We start from the raw sequence: 23,712 nt of genomic DNA on the forward strand, positions 1-23,712 counted from the left end.
TGAAAATATGAATACAGTTAGCCTTCAAATGGTGTCAACTTACTTATGTGCTTGCTTCTAATTTCTGAGTGACATTTATATCTTCCAAAGTTTCCATAAATATTCAGCAGCAATAATTTTAAAGACAGAATAGGTCAGTTATTAGTACAATGTATACAAATTATCTTTTGTTCTTGGTTTGACTTTGGAAGAAAGAAGTGCTGACTTGATAGACTTAAAGTATAATGCTCCTTAGGTAAAGAAAATGGTTGCTTGACAGGTTTGTTAAGCTGTTTGTTACAGCTATACCTTCTTAGAGATACCAGTGGGCACAAGGAAAGTAAATAAATAGAAATAGAAACAGAATTTTTGTCTTGGTAGACATTATGATCCAGTTGAAGAAAGAAAAAACTAATAAAATGGCAGTTAGTCTCATTCATATTTTCAAAATGAAGAGTGAGGCTGTCAGAGCATTTTTTAAAATCACTATTTCCCTATTTCCTTTATTTTTTTTTTTAATTCCACTATAGAATTTAAAAACATTTCCAAATGAAATTTACATGCAAGCTCATTTAATAAAACAGGTAAAATTGAACAAATCCGGCTAATGTCCTGGAGAGAGAATCAGAGCCCCGCCTTACATCCTCCCCACTTTCCAGCCACAAGCAACCCAAGGAGTGCCCTAAGAATCTCTTGGATCTCTTGAGAGCAGAGTTGGAAAATTCTGATTTAGACTGACAAATCTGATTCTCAAGTGTGACTTGTCAAGCTACTCATTTATTTATAAGCACAGTTGCAAACCAATTTGACAGGCCATGTGAAAGTTTCTAGGTTTATAAATTTGAATGAGTTCAGAGTCTCATGAGGGAAGCAGGCAGGTCAACAGTTCCAGTGCAGTGGGGCGTGTGTCACCACAGACAGGATGGGGTGGAGACTCACAAATGCAGCTCACAGGAGTAGAGAAAGCCCTCAGCAGGTTGGAGGTAACTGACCCAGCACTTGAAGGGTAGATGGAAAATTTCCTAGATGAGGAATGTGGGAGGAGCAGATTTTCTGTGTGGCTGTCGTAACCCATAGTTAGCTTCATGCTGCTGCTGCTAAGTCACTTCAGTTGTGTCTGACTCTGTGTGACCCCATAAACGGCAGCCCACCAGGCTCTGCCATCCCTGGGATTCTCCAGGAAAGAACACTGGAGTGGGTTGCCATTTCTTTCTCCAATGCATGAAAGTGAAAAGTGAAAGCGAAGTCGCTCAGTCGTGTCTGACTCTCCGCGAACCCATGGACTTGCAGCCTACCAGGCTCCTCTGTCCATGGGATTTTCCAGGCAAGAGTACTGGAGTGGGTTGCCATTACCTTCTCCATACTTGATGCCATTTTGAAGATATAGATACAGACTTTCCTTCCTCAATACAGGATGTGTTTCATCCATGATTTCTCTAAGTAGAGAATCAAATTATTTTATGAGTCATCCAACAGGCGGTTCTTTGAGTATTCCAGGGATTCTTTGGTATACTTAATAACATACAATTTCATTCCTTTTCAGATTAAATTAATCAATTCAGTCAGCAATATACCCTTGCCATAGTTGAACCTGAGGCTTATCATACCCAGTTATAATAATAATATCCAGTAATATCCTATCTACAATTGACAGGTGATGTGTTGAGATGTTAGATACAATACCACTTAATTTTCACATGATACCTATGGGGGGTATCATTTACTCATATTTTTTAGATGGTTAAAGCGAAGGTTTAGAGAAGTTGGGCATCATGTCCACAGTCACAGAGACGGTAAATGATAGAAAAGCATTTCAGGAAGCTCTGATTACAAAGCCATGTGTAATCTTAAACACCACACTGTAGGTTTTTAATTAGCTTTCTGATGTAATATAGTGTCCATCTGTGGCTCTAAAGGCATACTGTACATGTTATTTGTTCCTCATTTTTTTTTCCAGTTAGACAAAAGCTCTTCTGAAAACAGTGACATATACAAATTCCATCTTTATATCTATAAAAGGTATTCGAATAAATCCATTTGTTGTCAACATACTGAGAAATGGAGTCTTAATTCACATCAATAAAATAAATCAGTTCACTTAAAGGCTTAGCATCCTGCATCCACAATGTTCAAATGACTGATTGTATTTTCTTTTCTAAAAAAATATTAATTTATTTATTTAGGGCTGAGCTAGGTCTTCATTGCTGTACGTGGGTTTTCTCTAGTTGCAGCAAGCAGAAGCTACCCTCTAGTCATGGTGCCTGGGCTTCTCACTTCATTAGCTTCTCTTGCCGCAGAACACGGGTACTAGGGAACACAGGCTTCAGTAGTTATGGTGTGCAGCTTTAGGACGAAGGCTCACTAGTTCTGATGCATGGGCTTAGTTATCCTGTGGACCGTGGGATCTTCCCAGTCCAGGGATCAAACCCATGTTCCCTGCATTGGCAGGTGGATTCCTAACCACTGAACCACCAGGAAGCCCTTGGGTTTTCCATGTAACATGAACTATAATTTTTGTTGACATATAGTCAGGAATATAACAACTCAACACAGAACGATAAACTTCCTAAACTCCATAAAGGACTTGATTTAGGTATGAAACTATGTTACAGTTAAGAAGGAATTAGAGTCAGCAGGTAAGGAGGCATGTCCAGTTGACCCTCCCCCTGCTCAGTCAGTTTGTAAACTTGGTTTTGTCAAGTTTCTGAGGAATACAATAATTCAGTAGCCAAAGGGGATCTAAAATTGGAAATCCCACTAGCATCCATCACTTTCAAAACTACCCATGTTCAAGATATCGAGGGGAAGACTTTCCCAGATACACATATTCTGTAATCCCTGAATTATAAAGCTGGAGTGAAAAAGGTAATAATCATGAATGTTTCAGCTCAATTCCCTCACTTTTTATATTTGAGGGAAACCAAGGACCTCAGGAATAAACTTACTAGTTTAAGTTCATCTGGCTGTGTTTGAATCTCATGTATCTATCTAAAAGTAGGCTGCAGATATAACTTTACATTTGCAAAATTTTAAAGCCCTGAGGAAAATCACACAATAGGCTCATCATCATAAATGTAATGAAAGTATAGTCAAAATGTCCTCACAATGTTCAAACTTCTCCATTCTGTTTTGCACAACTCTTTCTCCCATTGTCCCTTCAATCCATTCTCCTCTAGTTATTTTGGAAGCATCCTTTTTAAAACATTTAAGTCCTATTTTCACAACTTTTTGTCCTTTGCCAACTTTATAATTTCCTGTCTTTTCTTTTGATTTGCTTGAGCTGTAAGGCATGTTAGCATATGAATCTGTATTAATTCCCTTCTGTGTTTTCAGGCATCCGAAAATACTGCAGCAAATGGAGACACTTTTCTTTATCTTTCCCTCCTTCTACTGAACAGCTAAATATTCCTCTTAGGCCTCTTTCATTGGATTAATTTAGCTAAGCTTTCCATCTGATGCTATTTTGTTAATTTTAAATCACATTTCCTTCGCACTTTATGGGAAACAGCCTAGCAGCACACTCTTTGGCATGCCATCAAAATAAAGACACATCATGACTCCAAATAATTACATTATTTAGCAAAGACTCTTATCTGCCATCTCCTAATTTATAGCACAATTTAGTCACCCTAAATCTGTATTTGTGCTGTCTGGGAGCCACTACAAAGTTGTTGCTTACATTATTTCTGTATATTAAACACTGAGACACATTCTGTTGAATTCTATAGTCTGAATACATGATGCCTGATTTCTGCTTTGGAGTTTAGAACAATTGAACCAAACATTTAACTTTGAAACATTTGGCTCTTCACACCAGTAATTATGCATTAGGCATAAAGTGCAACTACAGAAATCAGGAATTTTAAAAAAAAATTAGACACTGGTTGCAGTGATGTTTTTATTTCTATGCAAATTAAAATGTGCTTGATTTCATTTTTAATCTCCCTAGGTAACACCTCTAAACAATCTTTTGGCTAGTTAAATGCTTTCAGTTAACTGTATAATGACACTTAAATCATCTTTGATTAATCAGTTCATGAGAAACATCTTTAGCTATTTAATCTGTTTAAAATATATATTCTTCTTGTCCATTCAGTTCAGTTCAGTTCAGTCGCTCAGTCGTGTCCGACTCTTTGAGACCCCATGAATCACAGCACACCAGGCCTCCCTGTCCATCAGCAACTCCCAGAGTTCACTCAAACTCATGTCCATCAAGTTGGTGATGCCATCCAGCCGTCTCATTCTCTTTCGTCCCCGTCTCCTCCCACCCCCAATCCCTCCCAGCATCAGACTCTTTTTCCAGTGAGTCAACTCGTCGCATGAGGTGGCCAAAGTATTGAAGTTTCAGCTTTAGCATCAGTCCTTCCAGTGAATACCCAGGATTGATCTCCTTTAGAATGGACTGCTTGGATCTCCTTGCTGTCCAAGGGACTGTCAAGAGTCTTCTCCAGCACCACAGTTCAAAAGCATCAATTCTTTGGCGATCAGCTTTCTTCACAATCCAACTCTCACATCCATACATGACCACTGGAAAAACCATAGCCTGGACTAGACGGACCTTGTTGGCAAAGTAATGTCTCTGCTTTTTAATATGCTATCAATGTTGGTCATAACTTTCCTTCCAAGGAGCAAACGTCTTTTAATTTCCTGGCTGCAATCAGCATCTGCAGTGATTTTGGAGCCCCCAAAAATAAAGTCTGACACTGTTTCCACTGTTTCCCCATCTATTTCCCATGAAGTGATGGGACCAGATGCCATGATCTTTGTTTTCTGAATGTTGAGCTTCAAGCCAACCTTTTCACTCTCCTCTTTGACTTTCATCAAGAGGCTTTCATCAAGAGGCTCTTCCTCTTCACTTTCTGCCATAAGGGTGGTGTCATCTGCATATCTGAGGTTATTGATATTTCTCCCAGCAATCTTGATTCCAGCTTGTGCTTCTTCCAGCCCAGCATTCCTCATGATGTACTCTGCATATAAGTTAAATAAGCAGGGTGACAAGATACAACCTTGACGTACTCCTTTTCCTATTTGGAACCAGTCTGTTGTTCCATGTCCAGTTCTAACTGTTGCTTCCTGACCTGCATACAGGTTTCTCAAGAGGCAGGTCAGGTGGTCTGGTATTCCCATCTCCTTCAGAATTTTCCACAGTTCATTGTGATCCACACAGTCAAAGGCTTTGGCATAATCAATGAAGCAGAAATAGATGTTTTTCTGGAACTCTCTTGCTTTCTCCATGATCCAACGGATGTTGGCAATTTGATCTCTGGTTCCTCTGCCTTTTCTAAAACCTAAGAGTGGTTAAAAAATTAAATGGCATTCATGACCTGTTTTTCCCCTAGGTACCTGAGAAAAATGTATTTTCTGAAAAAAATATATTCAATTTATTTGTGCTACCAATTCTGATGCCATGCCATGTAGGTTTTTATTCTTGTTTACTTGTCCTGCTCTACTCACATCCCATTACATATAAATTTAAACACACTTGTGCATGATGTTAATCAATACAAGAGACCAAAGAAACACTAATACTTGTCTGGTGATAGGAAAGAGACTAATAAAATACAAAGAATATTATCACAGTATTTTCTGTAAATAAACTAAAGAATTAGAAACCCCTCAATAGGGTCTATATTAACATAATAATTAATTTTTGTATGAAGTATTTCATTAAAACTTTAGTTTCATGAATGGAACTATATTAAATAATGATTAAAATTTTCTCTCTCATATATATATGAGAGGCAAGAGTACTGAAGTGGGTTACCATTTCCATCTCCAGGGGATCTTCCCCACCCAGGGATCGAATATATATGAGTGTATATATATACATATATACACTAGGTAAGACTGATTTGAATGTATTTCTTTACCTCAAGTTTTGTCCTAGTTTATATGGTATCAACAAACTAACTTGAAAGTCATTAGCTAAATAAGCCCTATGTTTATACCTATATTAGCCTTTACTTTTAAATTAAGAAATTATTTGCCCAAGTGACTTTTATTGGTAATGATAATAAATATACATCTGCTCCTAGAGAGAGACTAAAGGTTTGGGGGTATACACAATCAGAAAACGCATATTTATGTAATATCTATGAACTTTCCTGGTGGCTCAGATGGTACAGTGTCTGCCTACAATGTGGGAGACCCGGGTTCGATTTCTGGGTGGGGAAGATCCCCTGGAGAAGGAAATGGCAACCCACTTCAGTACTCTTGCCTGGAAAATCCCTTGGACGGAGGAGCCTGGTGGGCTACAGTCCATCGGGAAACAAAGAGTAGGATACGACTGAGCGACTTCACTTCCACTTTTCTTTCTATGAATTATAGGACTTCTTGAAAAATGCAAAAAAAATAATAACAGCTACCATTTGGTGGTAGTCATTATCTTCTAGGCTTAACTCAGCATTTTTAATGCACTTAAAAATTTTAATTCACAAAACAAACTGATGTTATAACTACTGTTATTCCCATTTACGTATAAATTTTCATAGAAAACAAGTGCTTCCAAAGTAACAAAGCCAACAGGAGAGAGTCAGAACACAAATGAAAACCAAGCTGATTTTAGAGGTCATGGTCTTAAAACCTCTGTGTCACTTGAAGCAAAAAACTTAGCTTTAACTAACACAACATTACAAAGCAATTATACTTCAATTAAAAAAAAAGCTTACTTTTACAATCTATTTAGAGAGTGAAAGCTTGCCTAGAAAGAAAATTATGAGAAAGGAGCAGAAGCAGTAAAACAAAGATATTATTTTCAACAAACGGTGCTGAAGCAATTGGACAACCACATGCAAAAAAAATTAGACACATACCTTATACTCTTCACAAAGGAAAAAAATCTCAGAATAAATCACAGACTTAAGTGTAGAAAACAAAGCTGTAAAATTCTTAGAAGATATCATAGGGGAAAATCTAGATGACCTTGGGAAAGGCCATGACTTTTTAGATACAATATCAAAGGCAGATCCATGAAGAAAAAACATAATAACTTGGAGGAAAAAAGCTTCTGTTCTGTGAAAGACAATGCCAAGATAATGAGAAGTCAAGCCACAGTCTGGGAAAAAATATTTTCAGAATATACATCTAATAAAAGATTTTTATCTAAAATTTGCAAAGAACTCTTTAAACTCAAGGATAGGAAAGCAACTCTATTATAAAATAGGCAAAAGACCTTAACATACTCCTCAGCATACAAGATACACAGTTAGTAGATACACATTTGGAAAAGATGTTCCATAGCATATGTCATCAGGAAAATGTAAATTAAAACAAGATACCACTGCACACCTATTAGAATGACCAAAATCTGGAACACTAACACCAAATGCTGGCAAGGATATGGAGGAACTGGAGGAATGGGAACTGTCGTTCACTGTTGATAGGAATGCAACATGGTACAGACACTTTGAAAGATAGTTTGGCAGTTTCTTACAAAATTAAAATTACTCTTATCATAAAATTCAGATATTGTACTCCTTAACGTTTACTCAAAGGGTTCGAAAATACGTCCACACAAAATCTTACACACTATATAATTTATAGCATCTTTATTCATAATTGCCAAAATTGGAAGCAACCAAGATATTCTTAAGTAAGCAAATGGCTAATAAACTGTGGTGTATTCAGGCAATGGAATATTCAGTTCAGTTCAGTCAGTTCAGTCGCTCAGTCGTGTCTGACTCTTTGCGACCCCCATGAAGAAACGAAAGTCATGGAAACACATGGAAGGATCTTAAATACATATTACCTAGGGAGAAAGCCAATCTGAAAATTTATATACTGTGTGATTACAACTATACGACATTCTGGAAAAGGCAAAACTTTGGAGACAGTACAAAAATCAGTGGTTGCCAAGGAGGGACGAACAAATAGGTGGAGAAGGGAAAAACAAATAGGTAGAATACAAAGAATTTTTAGTTCAGTGGAAATATTCTGTATGATATTATGTCTGTGTGTGGGTGGTCAGTCATGTCCAATTCTTCTGCGACCCCATAGAGTGTAGCCCTCTAGGCTCCTCTGTTCATGAAATTATCCTGGCAAGAATACTGGAGTGTGTTGCCATTTTCTTCTCCAGGGGATCTTCCTGACTCAGGAATTAAACCTGCGTCTACCTGTATCTCCTACATTTCAGATAGATTCTTTAATGCTGAGCCATCAGGAAAGCTTATTATAATAATGGATACATGTTATTATATATGCTTCTAAACAATGTACGACACCAAGGGTGAACTCTAAGGTAAACTATGGTCTTTGGGTGACTGTGTCAGTTGTAACAAATGTACCCCTCAGGTGGAGAATGTTGATAATGAGGGAGACTAGGCATGTCTTGTAGGATGAAGGATGTAGATTCTTATGTAGGAAGTCTACCTTTCTCTCAATTTTAAATAAAGGAAAATTCAAAATACAAGGTAACATAATGATTCAGTAGAAATCAAGATGCAAAGACCTGCATCCTGGCTATGGCTAAGTAAGTTATTTATTTTTTAAATAAGATATCTTAGTTCCTGTCTGACCAACGATCAAACTGAACCTGTACCCCTTAAGTGGAAGTGCAGAATGCTAACCACTGGACTACCATGGAATTCCCCATATTATTCTATTTATTTTGGACAAAACTGCTAATCTTTAATATTTGGTGAGACAGAGAGAGTACTGTGAAATGTAGTGAATAAGAGGAGGGGTATGATAGAGAAACTTACATATTTTACTCCAGATTCCCTAGGAAACAAAACTAAGAGTGAAGCAAGTAAATATAGGCAGCAATGCAGGCCGGTGGCTCGCTTTAACCCACATAAATACACAACAGGCAGGCTGGCATCAGATGGCTTACATAGACTGTCTCCATACAGAAATTACTTAAAATTTTTTGAAAGGAAAGAGAATGGGATTTATGTGCTGACTGCCCCTTTGCCAGTGTGGTTACATTATCTGAACTTTTGGCAGCCAATGCACTAAGAGACCCTGGGGAGATGCATAAGCTGTGTCTGAAACAGTGAAAATCAAAGTAGGTTTGGGAGGATAAATGGGATTCAGTCAAGGGGTTGTGGTTGTCGTTCAGGCCCTCAGTCATGTCTGATTCTTTGAGACCCCATGTACTGTAATACAACAGGTTCCTCTGTCCATGGGGGTTTTTCAGCCAAGAATACTGGAGTGGGTTACCATTTCCTTCTCCAGGGGATCTTCCAGGATCAGGGACTGAATCCATATTTCCTGCATGGCAGGCAGATTCTTTCCACTGAGCCACCAGGAAAGGAAGCAATGGAGTACAAATCTTCTACTAGATACTTGGGGAAGAGACCTCTAGGCTTTCATCTGGCAAGTCTCTAAAGGATGTACTCCAAGAAAGATTTGTGGGAACTCTGTGATCTCACTGCTGAGGGCCCAGGTTCAGTCTCTGGTTGGGCAACTAAGATCCCACAAGCCATTGTGGGGTGACCAAAAATAAGTAAAGCAATTAATTTTTAAAAAACAGAAATATCTGCAAATTGAGAACATTTGTTTTCTCTTTTGAACTTAACTCTTTACTGAAAAGAATATTTGTGATCTTTCCTAAGAGGCAGAAAAAATAAAAGATATGATAACATACTTAATTCCTTCCAAAAATTTTGCTGAATTTTCTGGTATGTATTTTCCCTTGTTTAGAATTGATTAATGATAATAAGTGTATTCTGCTTCACTATGCCATTTAGTAGAGAGCCTAGATTTTATTTTCTGTGCCTATTCGATCATCTCTGTTTGGAGATAGCACTGCATTTTTATTCTGTCTCTATCCTTTTATCTCTTTTTTCAGGTTACCTGTTGGGTTTTTTACTACTCTGATGATTTTATAAGAATCATAAAATACATTTTAATAATCCATTGATTAAACCTTTAAATTTATCCTGGACAGAGGTGTGAGATATTTTCTGTGTAGAAATACCATTAGAGATGTTTAAAGTTACTGACATAAAAAAGATGAAAAAGAAAACCTTTATTTCGATTTAAATGAGGAAGCATTGGTATTTACTTGTTTTTATATTACTTTTTGTAACTTGTTAAAATAAGTAATTTTTAAAAGATAACTTATTAAATGACAATAAGATTAGCATAGATATTGCACCTTAACTATGCTAATCAGGTGCTAAAATTATTATCAATATTTGATCTTAAATGGATTCCAGTGGGACATTTTACCTAAAACTTAAATTGTGCAGAGTCAAAATTTATACGTACTTTTCTACTTCTTATCTCATTTTAATCCAATCTATTTTACATTTTCTAGATATCAGTAAAATTAGACAGTCAATTAAAATTTCATGGTCTACAGTATTATCTTTAGACAGAACTGGAAGCAATACTCCAGTTAATAATCTAACTATAAAAATAGCAGTATTGCTCTAGTTTCAGCAGTATAAAATTGTAATTGCCCAATGTCCTAATTTCCCTGAGTTTAAGAAATTTAGCTGTTACTAGTCTTTTGTGTCCTAAAATTTTGTGATAGGCTATGGTTAATACTGGAGAAGGCAATGGCACCCCACTCCAGTACTCTTGCCTGGAAAATCCCATGGACGGAGGAGCCTGGTAGGCTGCAGTCCATGGGATCGCTAAGAGTCCGACACGGCTGAGCGCCTTCACTTTCACTTTTTCACTTTCATGCATTGGAGAAAGAAATGGCAACCCACTCCAGTGTTCTTGCCTGGAGAATCCCAGGGACAGCGGAGCCTGGTGGGCTGCCGTCTATGGGGTCGCACAGAGTCGGACACGATTGAAGTGACTTAGCAGCATGATTAATACTAAACAAAAAAAAGAGACTTCCTAATTTTCTATGCATATGGTGTCTACATAATATAGATCTGTTTTTTCTATATGTAGGTAAATCAAAGATCGGGCATGCTTTAGATTCGATGTAGCGATAAACTGGATGTGAATGCTAATATCCATTGTATTTATGAAGTTTATAATGAACAAGTATCTCATACAACTTGGAAAGCAAGGGGAAAAACATTCAACACTAGTTTTTAGACTAATTCCTTAAGATAATACATTTGACACATGTACCAGGTAAAAGACTCCTACGTGTTCACGTGACATCATAGTCTATGTTCCTGATTTTTTTTATTCGCAATAGCTCAAAATTAGACAGCAAAGTATATAAAAGTAGAAGGCAGCAAGTTAAGGCATCTATTATTTTGTTTTCCTTTTGTGCTACTAACATCCCATGATGTGGGAAGACTGAAATATTGGACGTTCGATCACACTATATAGTGTGCCTTCAATTTATCAGTTAAACTTAAAATGTTTGCAAATGTTGGTGGTTCAGTTTTTCTACATTTTCCATTTTTCTATGCCAATATAAAATCCCCCAATGTCATTTGACTGTCAGATACAGCTTATAGTGCTGAATTTCCACCTTTATATGAATGCCCTAATGCAATTAGAAGAATAGTGTGATGTATTACACATTATAACTAATAATTATTCTATTGTTGAATGATCGTAATACATCTATACAGGTTAATGTCTTTAAATTCTAATTATTACAGAACATTTTAAATGTAAATGCCTTAATTTGCAATTTAATCATCTAAATAGACTACTAAGCTTTGGTAATTTGGGGGAAATTTTTCAATTTGACTGCGTGAACAGGTGAAATATTCTAATTAAGTGGATTTTTGAGAATAGACACTGGAGAGGAACAGTGTTATCACTGAACTGTGAAATGATCACAGAGAAAGAGTTTAGGAGGAAACATACATACACCATCAGTTAAGCATTAGAACTTGGTGATGCCAAATCCAAGATAATCCAGGGACTGATAATTATCTCCTAGTTAAAGGCACAAACCATATCACTAGGTCAGTCAGAGAAAAGGGTTTTTTTTAAGATGTCAGGCAGGAGTAAGAACCAAAGTGAGATTCAAAAACACTGGTCTGAGTCATGTAGGAAAGCAAAGACCAAAACTGGTATCAGTGAAAAATAAGATTAATAGGTAGCACTTAATTAATCCAGTTCTTACAAGAAGTCTATTTCCATACCCAAAATAAAAACGAGAACACTGCAGATCAGAAAAAAATGATTCCACAAGTACAGACAGGAAGTGGTATGAATTTAGTGTAGACTCTTAGTCAGTGAAATGCTGAGGACAATCTGTCATTAGGCTCCTTTAAAAAGTTTATCATATACCTCTCAGGCCTCTTTGTTGAACTGTGACAAAACACTGTTCTTTCCCTGCTGTTCCTGTTCATGGAATTGCAAAAGTGCTTACATTGTTTAGAAGAATGAAAAATTAGTTCATTAAAGACCTACTGATGGCTAACTGCTGCTGCTACTGCTGCTAAGTCACTTCAGCTAACTAGGAGTTAGCATATTGCTAAGCATGCTAAACAGTTTACCTGATTTTCACCTCAAGATTCAGTGACACAGATAATATTAATATTCCCATGTTACAGATGAGAGAGCTGACAACTTGCACAGCTGAATAACTTGGACTCAGTAATACAAATATTGAATATGAGGGCTCAGATTCAGTCACTTCCACTGTATAATCATAAGGGATTTGATTTAGGTCATACCTGAATGGTCTAGTGGTTTTCCCTACTTTCTTCAATTTAAGTCTGAATTTGACAATAAGGAGTTCATGATCTGAGCCACAATCAACTTCCGGTCTTGTTTTTGCTAACTGTATAGAGCTTCTCCATCTTTGGCTGCAAAGAATATAATCAGTCTGATTTCGGTGTTGACCATCTGGTGATGTCCATGTGTAGTCTTCTCTTGTGTTATTGAAAGAGGGTGTTTGCTATATCCAATGTGTTCTCTTGGCAAAACTCTATTACCTTTGCCCTGCTTCACTCTGTATCCAAGGCCAAATTTGCCTATCACTCCAGGTGTTTCTTGACTTCCTACTATTGCATTCCAGGTCCCTATAATGAAAAGGACGTCTTCTGGGGGTGTTAGTTCTAAAAGGTCTTGTAGGTCTTCATAGAACTGTTCAACTTCAGCTTCTTCGCATTACTGGTCAGGGCATAGATTTGGATTGCTGCTGCTGCTAAGTCACTTCAGTCGTGTCCGACTCTGTGTGACCCCATAGACGGCAGCCCACCAGGCTCCCCCGTCCCTGGGATTCTCCAGGCAAGAACATTGGAGTGGGTTGCCATTTCCTTTTCCAATGTGTGAAAGTGAAAGTGAAGTCGGTCAGTCATATCTGACCCTTAGCGACCCCACGGACTGCAGCCTACCAGGCACCTCCATCCATGGGATTTTCTAGGCAAGAGTACTGGAGTGGCTTGCCATTGCCTTCTCCATAGATTTGGATTACTGTGATATTAAATCGTTTGCCTTGGAAATGAATAGAGATAGTTCTGTTGCTTTTGAGATTGTATCCAAGTACTGTATTTCAGAATCTTTCATTGACTATCATAGCTACTCCATTTCTTCTAAGGGATTCTTGCCCACAATAATAGATATAATGGTCATCCAAGTTAAATTCAGTGAAAGTGAGAAATAGATTTAAGGGACTAGATCTGATAGACAGAGTGCCTGATTAACTATGGACAGAGGTTTGTGACATTGTACAGGAGACAAGGATCAAGACCATTCCCAACAAAAAGGAATGCAAAAAATCAAAAAGGCTGTCTGAGGAGGCCTTACAAATAGCTGACAAAAGAAGAGAAGTGAAATCAAAGGAGAAAAGGAAAGATATACCCCATTTGAATGCAGAGTTCCAAAGGATAGCAAGGAGAGATAAGAAAGCCTTCCTTGGTGATCAATGCAAAGAAATAAAGGAAAACAATAGAATGGGAAAGACTAGAGATCTCTTCAAGAAAATCAGAGATACCAAGGGAACATTTCATGCAAAGATGGGCTCGATAATGCACAGAAATGGTATGGACCTGACAGAAGCAGAAGATATGAAGACGAGTTGGCAAGAATACACAGAAGAACTGTACAAAAAAGATTTTCACGACCCAGATAATCATGATGGTGTGATCACTCACCTAGAGCCAGACATCCTGGAATGAGAAGTCAAGTGGGCCTTAGGAAGCATCACTATAAACAAAGCTAGTGGAGGTGATGGAATTATAGTTGAGCTATTTCAAACCCTCAAAGCTGATGCTATGAAAGCGCTCCACTCAATGTGCCAGCAAGTTTGGAAAACTCAGCAGTGGCCACAAGACTGGAAAAGGTCCATTTTCATTCCAATCCCAAAGAACGGCAATGCCAAAGAATGCTCAAACTACCACACAATTGCATTCATCTCACAAGCTAGTAAAGTAATACTCAAAATTCTCCAAGCCAGGCTTCAGCAGTATGTGAATCGTGAAATTCCAGATATTCAAGCTGGTTTTAGAAAAGGCAGAGGAACCAGAGATCAAATTTCCAACATCCTCTGGATCATTGAAAAAGCAAGAGAGTTCCAGAAAAACATCTATTTCTGCTTTATTGACTATGCCGAAGCCTTTGACTGTGTGGATCACAATAAACTGGAAAATTCTGTAAGAGATGGGAATACCACACCACCTGACCTGCCTCCTGAGAAACCTGTATGCAAGTCAAGAAGCAATAGTTAGAACTGGACATAGAACAACAGACTGGTTCCAAATAGGGAAAATAGTACATCAAGGCTGCATATTGATACCCTGCTTATTTAAATTATATGCAGAGTACATCATGAGAAACACTGGGCTGGATGAAGCACAAGCTGGAATCAAGTTTGCCAGGAGAAATATCAGTAACCTCAGATATGCAGATGACACCATCCTTATGGCAGAAAGTGAACGAGAACTAAAGAGCCCCTTGATGAAAGTGAGAGGATAGTGAAAAAGTTGGCTTGAAGCTCAACATTCAGAAAACTAAGATCATGGCATCTGGTTTTATCACTTCCTGACAAATAGATGGGGAAATAGTGACAGATTTTTTGGGGGCTCCAAAATCACTGCAGATAGTGACCGTAGCCATGAGATTAAAACAAGCTTACACCTTGGAAGGAAAGTTGTGACCAACCTAGACAACATATTAGAAAGCAGAGACTACTTTGCCAACCAAGGTTTGCCTAGTTAAAGCTACGTTTTGTTTTTTTTTTTTTGCAGTAGTCATGGATAGATGTGAGAGTTGGACTATAAAGAAAGCTGAGCATCAAAGAATTGATCCTTTTGAACTCTGGTGTTGGAGAAGACTCTTGAGAGTTTCTTGAACTGCAAGAAGATCCAACCAGTCCATCCTAAACGATATCAGTCCTGAATATTCACTGGAAGGACTGATGTGGAAGCTGAAACTCCAATACTTTGGCCACCTGATGGGAAGAGCTGATTCATTTGAAAAGCCTCTTATGCTGGAAAGATTGAAGGTGGGAGGAGAAGGGGAAGGCAGAGGATGAGATGGCTGGGTGGCATCACCGACTCAAGGACATGAGTTTGGGTAAACTCCGGGTGTTGGTGATGGACAGGGAGGCCTGGCATGCTGCAGTATGGGGTCGCAAAGAGTGGAATATGACTGAGTGACTGAACTGAATTGAGATTCAATTATAAGCAGTTGACCCCCACTCCACGTTTGCTAAATAATATTACTACCACTAACACCATTATTGCATACGACAGTGTGAGAGAAGAAATATAATCCTTAGTATTGCCGTCATCATTACCTTATGTTTTCGGTTAAAACTCTCCCATGGTAAGGGGTATCAAACTTGCTTTTACTATTTCAGAAAAGCTTAGAGTCCTGAGAAAATGTGCATATGTGCACACACATAAATGTTCCATTACATTTGGGGAGTCAAATTAAAAACCTCCAATATTAAAGAGAATGTTATACAAGTATTATTTATATCCTCATGGACTGTGGCCCACCAGGCTACTCTCCACTTGGAATTTTCCATACAAGAGTACTGGATGGGGTGCCATTTCCTACTCCTGTGGATCTTCCTGACCCAGACCCAGAGATCAAACCTGCGTTCTTCCATCTCCTGCATTGGCAGGCAGGTTCTTTACCATTAGCACCACCTGGGAAGCCTATGTATATGTACATGTATTTACCTGCTTCACTCTTACTTTTGTTTCCTAGGGAATCTGGAGTAAACTGTGTAACTTTCTCTATCATACCCCTCCACTTATTCACTACCTTTCACAGTATTCTATCTCTCCAAATAGTAAAGATTATCATATGCATGTGTGTGTGTGTATGTATACTCTCAAATTTGTGCTCTAGAAACTATTAGGTTGGCCAGGGTGTATTTGGATTTTCCATAAGATGTTACAGAAAAACCTAAATGAACATTTGACCTCATGAGTAACTATACTTTGTAAACTTAAAGTGAAAGAGCACTTGCTAAAATAAGTGCTTCCTAATCTAGAGAGACAAACATGGTTGGAATCTACACTACCTAGCAGGTACATTGAGGTATCCCCTTCTTTCCATGCCTCATTTTCCTGACTTGTAAAACGGGGATGATATGAATAGTAAGCACAAAGGTTTACTTAATGATTCAATAAATTGACATTTTTTAGGGCTTCCCAAGTGGTTCAGTTCAGTTCAGTCGCTCAGTCGAGTCCGACTCTTTGCGACCCCATGACTCACAGCACGCCAGGCCTCCCTGTCCATCACCAACTCCAGGAGTTCACTCAAACTCATATCCATCGAGTCAGTGATGCCATCCAGCCATCTCATTCACTGTCGTCCCCGTTTCCTGCCCCCAATCCTTCCCAGCATCAGAGTCTTTTCCAGTGAGTCAACTCGTTGCATGAGGTGGCCAAAGTATTGGAGTTTCAGCTTTAGCATCAGTCCTTCCAATGAACACCCAGGACTGATCTCCTTTAGAATGGACTGGTTGGATCTCCTTGCAGTCCAAGGGACTCTCAAGAGTCTTCTCCAGCACCACAGTTCAGAAGCATCAATTCTTCAGTGATCAGTTTTCTTCACAGTCCAACTCTCACATCCATACATGACCACTGGAAAAACCATAGCCTTGACTAGACGGACCTTGGTTGGCAAAGTAATGTCTCTGCTTTTTAATATACTATCTAGGTTGGTCATAAGTTTCCTTCCAAGTGGTACTAGTGGTTAAAGAATCCGCCTGCCAGCCCAGGAGACTTAAGAGACATGTGTCCGATCCTTTGGTTGGGAAGAACCCTGGAGGAGGAAATGGCAACCCGCTCCAATATTCTTGCCTGAGAAATCCCATGGACAGAGGAGCCTAGTGGGCTACAGTCTGTGGGGTCGCAAAGAGTTGGACACAACTGAGCACAGAATGCATACATATGCTTAGTAGAGGACTTGTGCAGACACCACAACCTGCTGTGTTTTGACCAATGAGTTTAGTTCTGCAAAATAATATCCTTGATATTGACATTTTCTACTTTTCACATACCTATTGCAATATTTAACACAGTACATTGAACACAACAGAAGTTTAATGAATATTTGCTGAATAAATTTAGAAGCAAAACAATCTCTATAAATGCTGTATAAGTTGCTACTAAATTTTTAGAAGCCTTACCATACTCCATGTTACTTTGATATTTTTATACATGCTTTTATAATCTATTGTCTGTTAGCAATGTAATCTCAGCCTTAAGTTCTAATTTAAATATATACCTGTATTATATGTAATCAATCACTTCAATGTCTTTTGCTTTCTTCTCTGTGGCTTATATTATCTTTGATAATTATTTATGCAAATTTCCATTTTTATCACCAGAATGTTTTCCCAGTTTTTAGATAACCAAGCATATCTACACTTGTAGCTGTGTTTTGTTTTTAAATGCCAGAGAGGCTTATGTAAATAAAGATAGGATATTTTAATGTACTTTATTAATATGTTCTTTACAACCCTCCAGATAGCATTTTGAAGTATCTTTTAGAATAATCCAAAAGAAGGACAGAAAAAGTCAGACTTTATGTTTCTATATCAATGTTACCAAAACCATCAATTAAAATGTTCCAGTTAATTTTGACATGTGCATCGTTCCTTATCTGAAAATGTCAATTGCTCAGTTTGCTTAATACAGTTTGACGTCAACTGGGTGTTCTTTCTTTTTTTTAATCATTTATACTAAGCCGTGTTTTGACATGTGACAAATTGGAAATTCTCACTTTTCTTTAATAGTTTTTAATTATTCTGCATGAATTTAGGGCTATGATTAGGTAGTTTTAGTCTATCTACATTATTAAAGATTGAATTTTCTTTTTTTTTTTAATTTATTTAATTGGATGCTAATTACTTTATATTATTGTATTGGTTTTGCCATACATTGACATGAATCTGCCCCGGGTGTACATATGTTCCCCATCTTGAACCCCCCTCCCACCTCCCTCCCCATCCCATCCCTCTGGTTCATCCCAGTACACCAGCCCCGAGCATCCTGTATCATGCATCGAACTTGGACTGGCGATTCGTTTCACATATGATAATATACATGTTTCAATGCCATTCTCCCAAATCATCCCACCCTCGTCCTCTCCCACAGAGTCCAAAAGACTGTTCTATACATCTGTGTCTCTTTTGCTGTCTCGCATACAGGATTATCGTTATCATCTTTCTATATTCCATATATATGTGTTAGTATACTGTATTGGTGTTTTTCTTTCTGGCTTACTTCACTCTGTATAATAGGCTCCAGTTTCATCCACCTCAATAGAACTGATTCAAATGTATTCTTTTTAGTTGCTGAGTAATACTCCATTGTGTAAATATACCACAGCTTTATTTTAAATCTCTTATTAATGAAAAAATAATCTGAAATATTCATATCACTTACTTATCACATTAAAATCTCAAATTATAGTAAATGTCTGGTTTTCTATATCCTAGTTAACTAGGGAGAATTACACTCTTAATTATTTATTTTTTATAAATGGCAAATTGGTTTGTTTATTAGTTTGGTTTCATAAAACTAGTTTGGTTTCATAAAATGTTTTTATAAAATGTTTAAATCTAAGATTTTTTATTCTTTTGTACATTTTTGCATAATGTGTGTGTGTGTTAGTCCCTCAGTCATGTCCAACTCTTTGTGATCCCATGAACTACAGTCTGCCAGGCTCCTCTGTCCATGGAATTCTCCAGGCAAGAATACTGGAGTGGGTAGCCATTCCCTTCTCCAGGGGATCTTCCCTACCCAGAGATTTAACCCATGTTTCCTGTACTGCAGACAGAGTCTTTAAGATTTCAGCCACCAGGGAAGTCCTTTTTGCATACTGACCTTATGAAAACAAAATGGACTCTTCAGTTCAGCTCAGTCACTCAGTCGTGTCCAACGCTTTGCAACGCCATGAACCACAGCACGCCAGGCCTCCCTGTCCATACCAACTCTCACAGTTTACCCAAACTCATGTTCATTGAGTTGGTGATGCCATCTAACCATCTCATCCTCTGTTGTCCCCTTCTCCTCCTGCCCTCAATCTTTTTCAACATCAGGGTCTTTTCAAATGAGTCAGCTCTTCGCATCAGGTGGCCAAAGTATTGGAGTTTCAGCTTCAGCATCAGTCCTTCCAATGAACACCCAGGACTGATCTCCTTTAGGATGGACTGGTTAGATCTCCTTGCAGTTCAAGGGACTGTCAAGAGTCTTCTCCAACACCACAGTTCAAAAGCATCAATTCTTTGGCGTTCAGCTTTCTTCACAGTCCAACTCTCATATCCATACATGACCACGGGAAAAACCATAGCCTTGACTAGATGGACCACTGTTGGCAAAGTGATGTCTCTGCTTTTTAATATGCTATCTAGGTTGGTCATAACTTTTCTTCCAAGGAGTGAGTGTCTTCTAATTTCATGGCTGCAATCACCATATGCAGTGATTTTGGAGCCCAAGAAAATAAAGTCTGACACTGTAAAATTCTTAGTGTTTCCTAAATTCTAGAGGTAAATGATGCACCCAAATGTATCTCATATCAATTTCCTCCAGTTGAATCAGATAAGGAATTGTTTGGGGCCAGACCCTTGCTAGATACTAGAATATCTTTGTTACTCTTCATTAACAGTATGATTCAACTGCTAGCATAAATTGGGATCAAGAAATCTAGACATTTCAGAAATTAAATAAGATATCAAATATGTGCTAATGGGGAATACTCCAAGATAATGACTTAAAAACTTCTGATTATGTGTCATGGAACATTCTAAACCCAGAAGCGACTCCTTTCACTCACTTGGCAATAGAATATGGGACTCATCACTAATAATAAACCAACATCAGAAGCTGGTTTGGTACAAATTGTAGTTGGCTAATATTCTCTGTGTTTCAAATTGGGTAATTAATTATACTAGCTACACTTCATGTAATAAACATATTAGAAACAATGATATGTTTACAATGAAACAAATATGGCTTTGCTATTTTTAACAGATGTGATATGCATGCCATATTCCTTTCTTTCCTTTAAAACCATTGTCATTACAAATGAATTTTCACTACTTATGTTTACGCAATACTGAGCTAGCTAGTGCTTTTACAGTTTTGTTTTGTTTTTTTAAACTTTCAACTTTTTATTTTGTATTGGGGCATAGCCAATCAACAAAGTTGTGGTAATTTCAAGTGACACAAACTTCCCTCCCATTCAGGCTGGCATATAACAATGGGTAGAGTTCCATGTACTATACAATAGATCCTTCCATGTTGGTTATCCATTTTGAATATAGCAGTCTATGTTTTTAAAAGATCATAAATTAAATCTATAAGACAAAATTGGGTACGTGTTCTTTAGTTTCATTTTGTCTCCTTATTAAAACACTTGATGATGATTTTGCCAAGAAACCAATCTTAGGGTTTCCCTTGATATCAACAGTGTTTTGATGTCTGCTTTTGACTATTTCTGAGTTTCAGAGAAAATTTCATAGGAACCATTTTTTGAAAGGCTGCAAGTTCTTAAATAGCTATCCCTCCATTGTGTACTATATGATTACATATATATATTTTAGGAATATTTAATTCAGTCTGACTTTTTTAAGTCTTCCTTCATTTTACTCCTGTCTTTCTCCTTTTGATGGAATAGGCCACATAACAAGATGGGCCTGAGTCCTTTAGCTATGGGACCATGTGGATGGTTCCTTTAGCTCACTGCTGTTGCTGCTGCTAAGTTGCTTCAGTCGTGTCCGACTCTGTGCGACCCCATAGATGACAGCCCACCAGGCTCCCCTGTCCCTGGGATTCTCCAGGCAAGAACACTGGAATGGGTTGCCATTTCCTTCTCCAATGCATGAAAGTGAAAAGTGAAAGTGAAGCCGCTCAGTCGTGTCCAACTCTTGGCGACCCCATGGACTGCAGCCTACCAGGCTCCTCTGTCCATGGGATTTTCCAGGCAAAAGTACTGGAGTGGGTTGCCATTGCCTTCTCCACTAGCACAGGCAAATATCGTCATGGTTGAGAACCTATTGTTTGGTAGCTGAAAGTCTTAAGTAAAAACAGGTTTATAAAGCCACAGAGTTAACAGTGTCAAAATCAGCTTGCATGTCTTTAACACCAACTTCAATTTTCAGCAGAGAATTGACTTTTCAAAATGCACAGTGAATAGTTGTATTTGTTTTTAATCAAGCAAATGGGCATTGCAGCATCAAGCACTCATTTGATTTTTAATGTGCATTGGTATCACCGATGATAATTCAAGTGAAAGCATAAATAATTGTTAATACTCTGTCAGAATAAAAGCAACTGTCATTTTTTCTAACATGCAGATTCAGAGATTACTCACAATTAAAAGCAGAATAATAGGAAAGGGATATATTCATATTATCAAATACAGCCATGGTTTTAGAAATGCTTTAAAATGAAAGTAAGAGTTTAAAACTTACCAATTTTACAGAACCTTACTTATATTAATTATAAATTTTCTTTTTAGAGTGTTTCTCTTGGAGGACGGCAGCCTCAAAATATATAATGTTACCAAGTCGGATGCTGGATTATATACTTGCATTGCTACAAATCAGTTTGGTGTTTCAAAGAACACTGGCAGCCTCATCATAAAAGGTATTTTACTAACTTTGTTTGTGCTTGATGAACACTGGAGATACGTATGCATACCTGACCTCTATCACTGTCAACCCTGCATCATATCACACGTGAAAATATTTGATTTCACAACTTATTTGAGTAGTGCCCTTATATTTATTAATAGCATGCTCACTTTGCCAGTGGAACAGCATGGTAGATGTGAATAGCTTGACAGTTCAAAAGCTGTCCAGTGGGTAATAAGACAAAACTAAAACCTGCAATCAAAATTCGCGGATTTCTACAAATGCCTCCGTGAAAGGAATTTATGAATATTTTGATGATGTTAGTGAGGGTTCTTTCAGAAACTCTTAATTTGTGTAAAAATTTTACCTGGATGTAAGGCTGCCAAGTACATAGTCAATTCATTTGTTTCTATAACTCTGGGTACTTAACTATAACTAGCGAAATGCAGACTTTCTTGCATTTGCCTTAATAAGCAGTTTTTTTCAAAGAGAAAAAAAAATTAAAATATTGGTGACAAGTAAATCATTATTAGATTCTCATCACAGTAAACGGATATGTTCACCCGATTTCAGATGGTAAAAGTGCACACTCTATTCCTGAAACTTTTAAACTAGTATCAGTCCAAATGTAACTACATGTATCACCCAGGGACATAATTAGGATTGGATGCTTCTATTCTCCATCTCTGCTACTTTATTGAATCTCAGGTCATAAAACTAGTATGTTTAGCGGAAGCCAGGTCACTTTTTCATTTCATTGCCTCCTGGATGATCAAAATGACTGTCTTTATAGAGGAGTCTGAGCAGGTTATTAAACCCAAATGATTAAATTCAGCAATTGGTGTTTTATCATCATTTCTATTAGAAATAAATAAATTCAATAAAAAGTAGCTAGCTATTACCCACCAATTATCCTTTAAAACGTCTAAAGGAAAATAAACACCCACTTTTATCCCTAGAAGATATTTCTGCCAACTTTATCTCAAGCCTATTATATTATGCCAACAATTGTCAAACACTCAGGGGAAATGTAAATGATAGAACTTGTGTAAAAATCCAACCAGTGTGGCATATTTTGAAAAATTTCACTTCGTTAATACTTTATTGTCATCAGATTTTTAAGACTGATATGGACTTAATGTTTCAAGGAATGTGCTATAATTATATTTAATGATAGGGAATTTCCCCAGCAACTTTTTGGTAATACTCATATATTCTGAAAAGTGTGAATGCTTTATGTTTGAAAAAATAACATGTCCATCAGGGAAGAAAAAGAGATTACCTTATTTCCAATTTAGACGCTATGGGTGGAATTCATTCATTATATTACAATAGAAGATTAATATATGCTAGAAAGACATGCAGTTAATTTTTTTAGGTACAGAGAAATCCAGAAGGAATTAAAATGTGAAATATTAAACATAAAACACATCAGTAGTGAAAATGTAGTTTCTCAAAAGTTTTGGTGGACTACTGGTGATGGGTAAGCGGGACCAAGGGTTTGCTTCTAAAATACAATGACGAGATCCTTTCACCCCAAAGACTAACAAAAAAAAATTTTTATAAATAGATTAAGCAACACAGTTTCTCTTCCTCAATATTTTCTTTTGCCTTTGGCATCATAATGATTGTACATTACTAATCAATGGAAGAAAAATCAAGTGAGAAGATTCACATAAATATGAGAAACTCAGAAACATCTGCTTAGTTCTAGAGATAGCATGTAGATACTTCAGAAGTGAAACATAGCCACGTAGGTTCCTGATTCTTAGGACAGAAACAAGTTGATAGGTATTTGGGGATTTTCAGTAAAA

At 37.5% G+C, this 23,712-nt stretch overlaps 1 protein-coding gene across 1 annotated transcript in view; it reads left to right on the forward strand.

Annotated features, from left to right (window-relative positions):
• Positions 1-23,712, forward strand: part of CNTN6 (contactin 6) — a 195,912-nt gene that overhangs the window by 126,405 nt on the left and 45,795 nt on the right. Inside the window, 1 exon segment of the mRNA XM_055413365.2 lies at positions 21,784-21,911. Coding sequence (XP_055269340.2) covers positions 21,784-21,911 — 128 coding nt within the window.

This window comes from Moschus berezovskii, chromosome 24 (genome assembly GCF_049115385.1).
Source record: "Moschus berezovskii isolate FMDL1 chromosome 24, NW_MosBer_1.0, whole genome shotgun sequence".
Taxonomy (NCBI): domain Eukaryota; kingdom Metazoa; phylum Chordata; class Mammalia; order Artiodactyla; family Moschidae; genus Moschus; species Moschus berezovskii.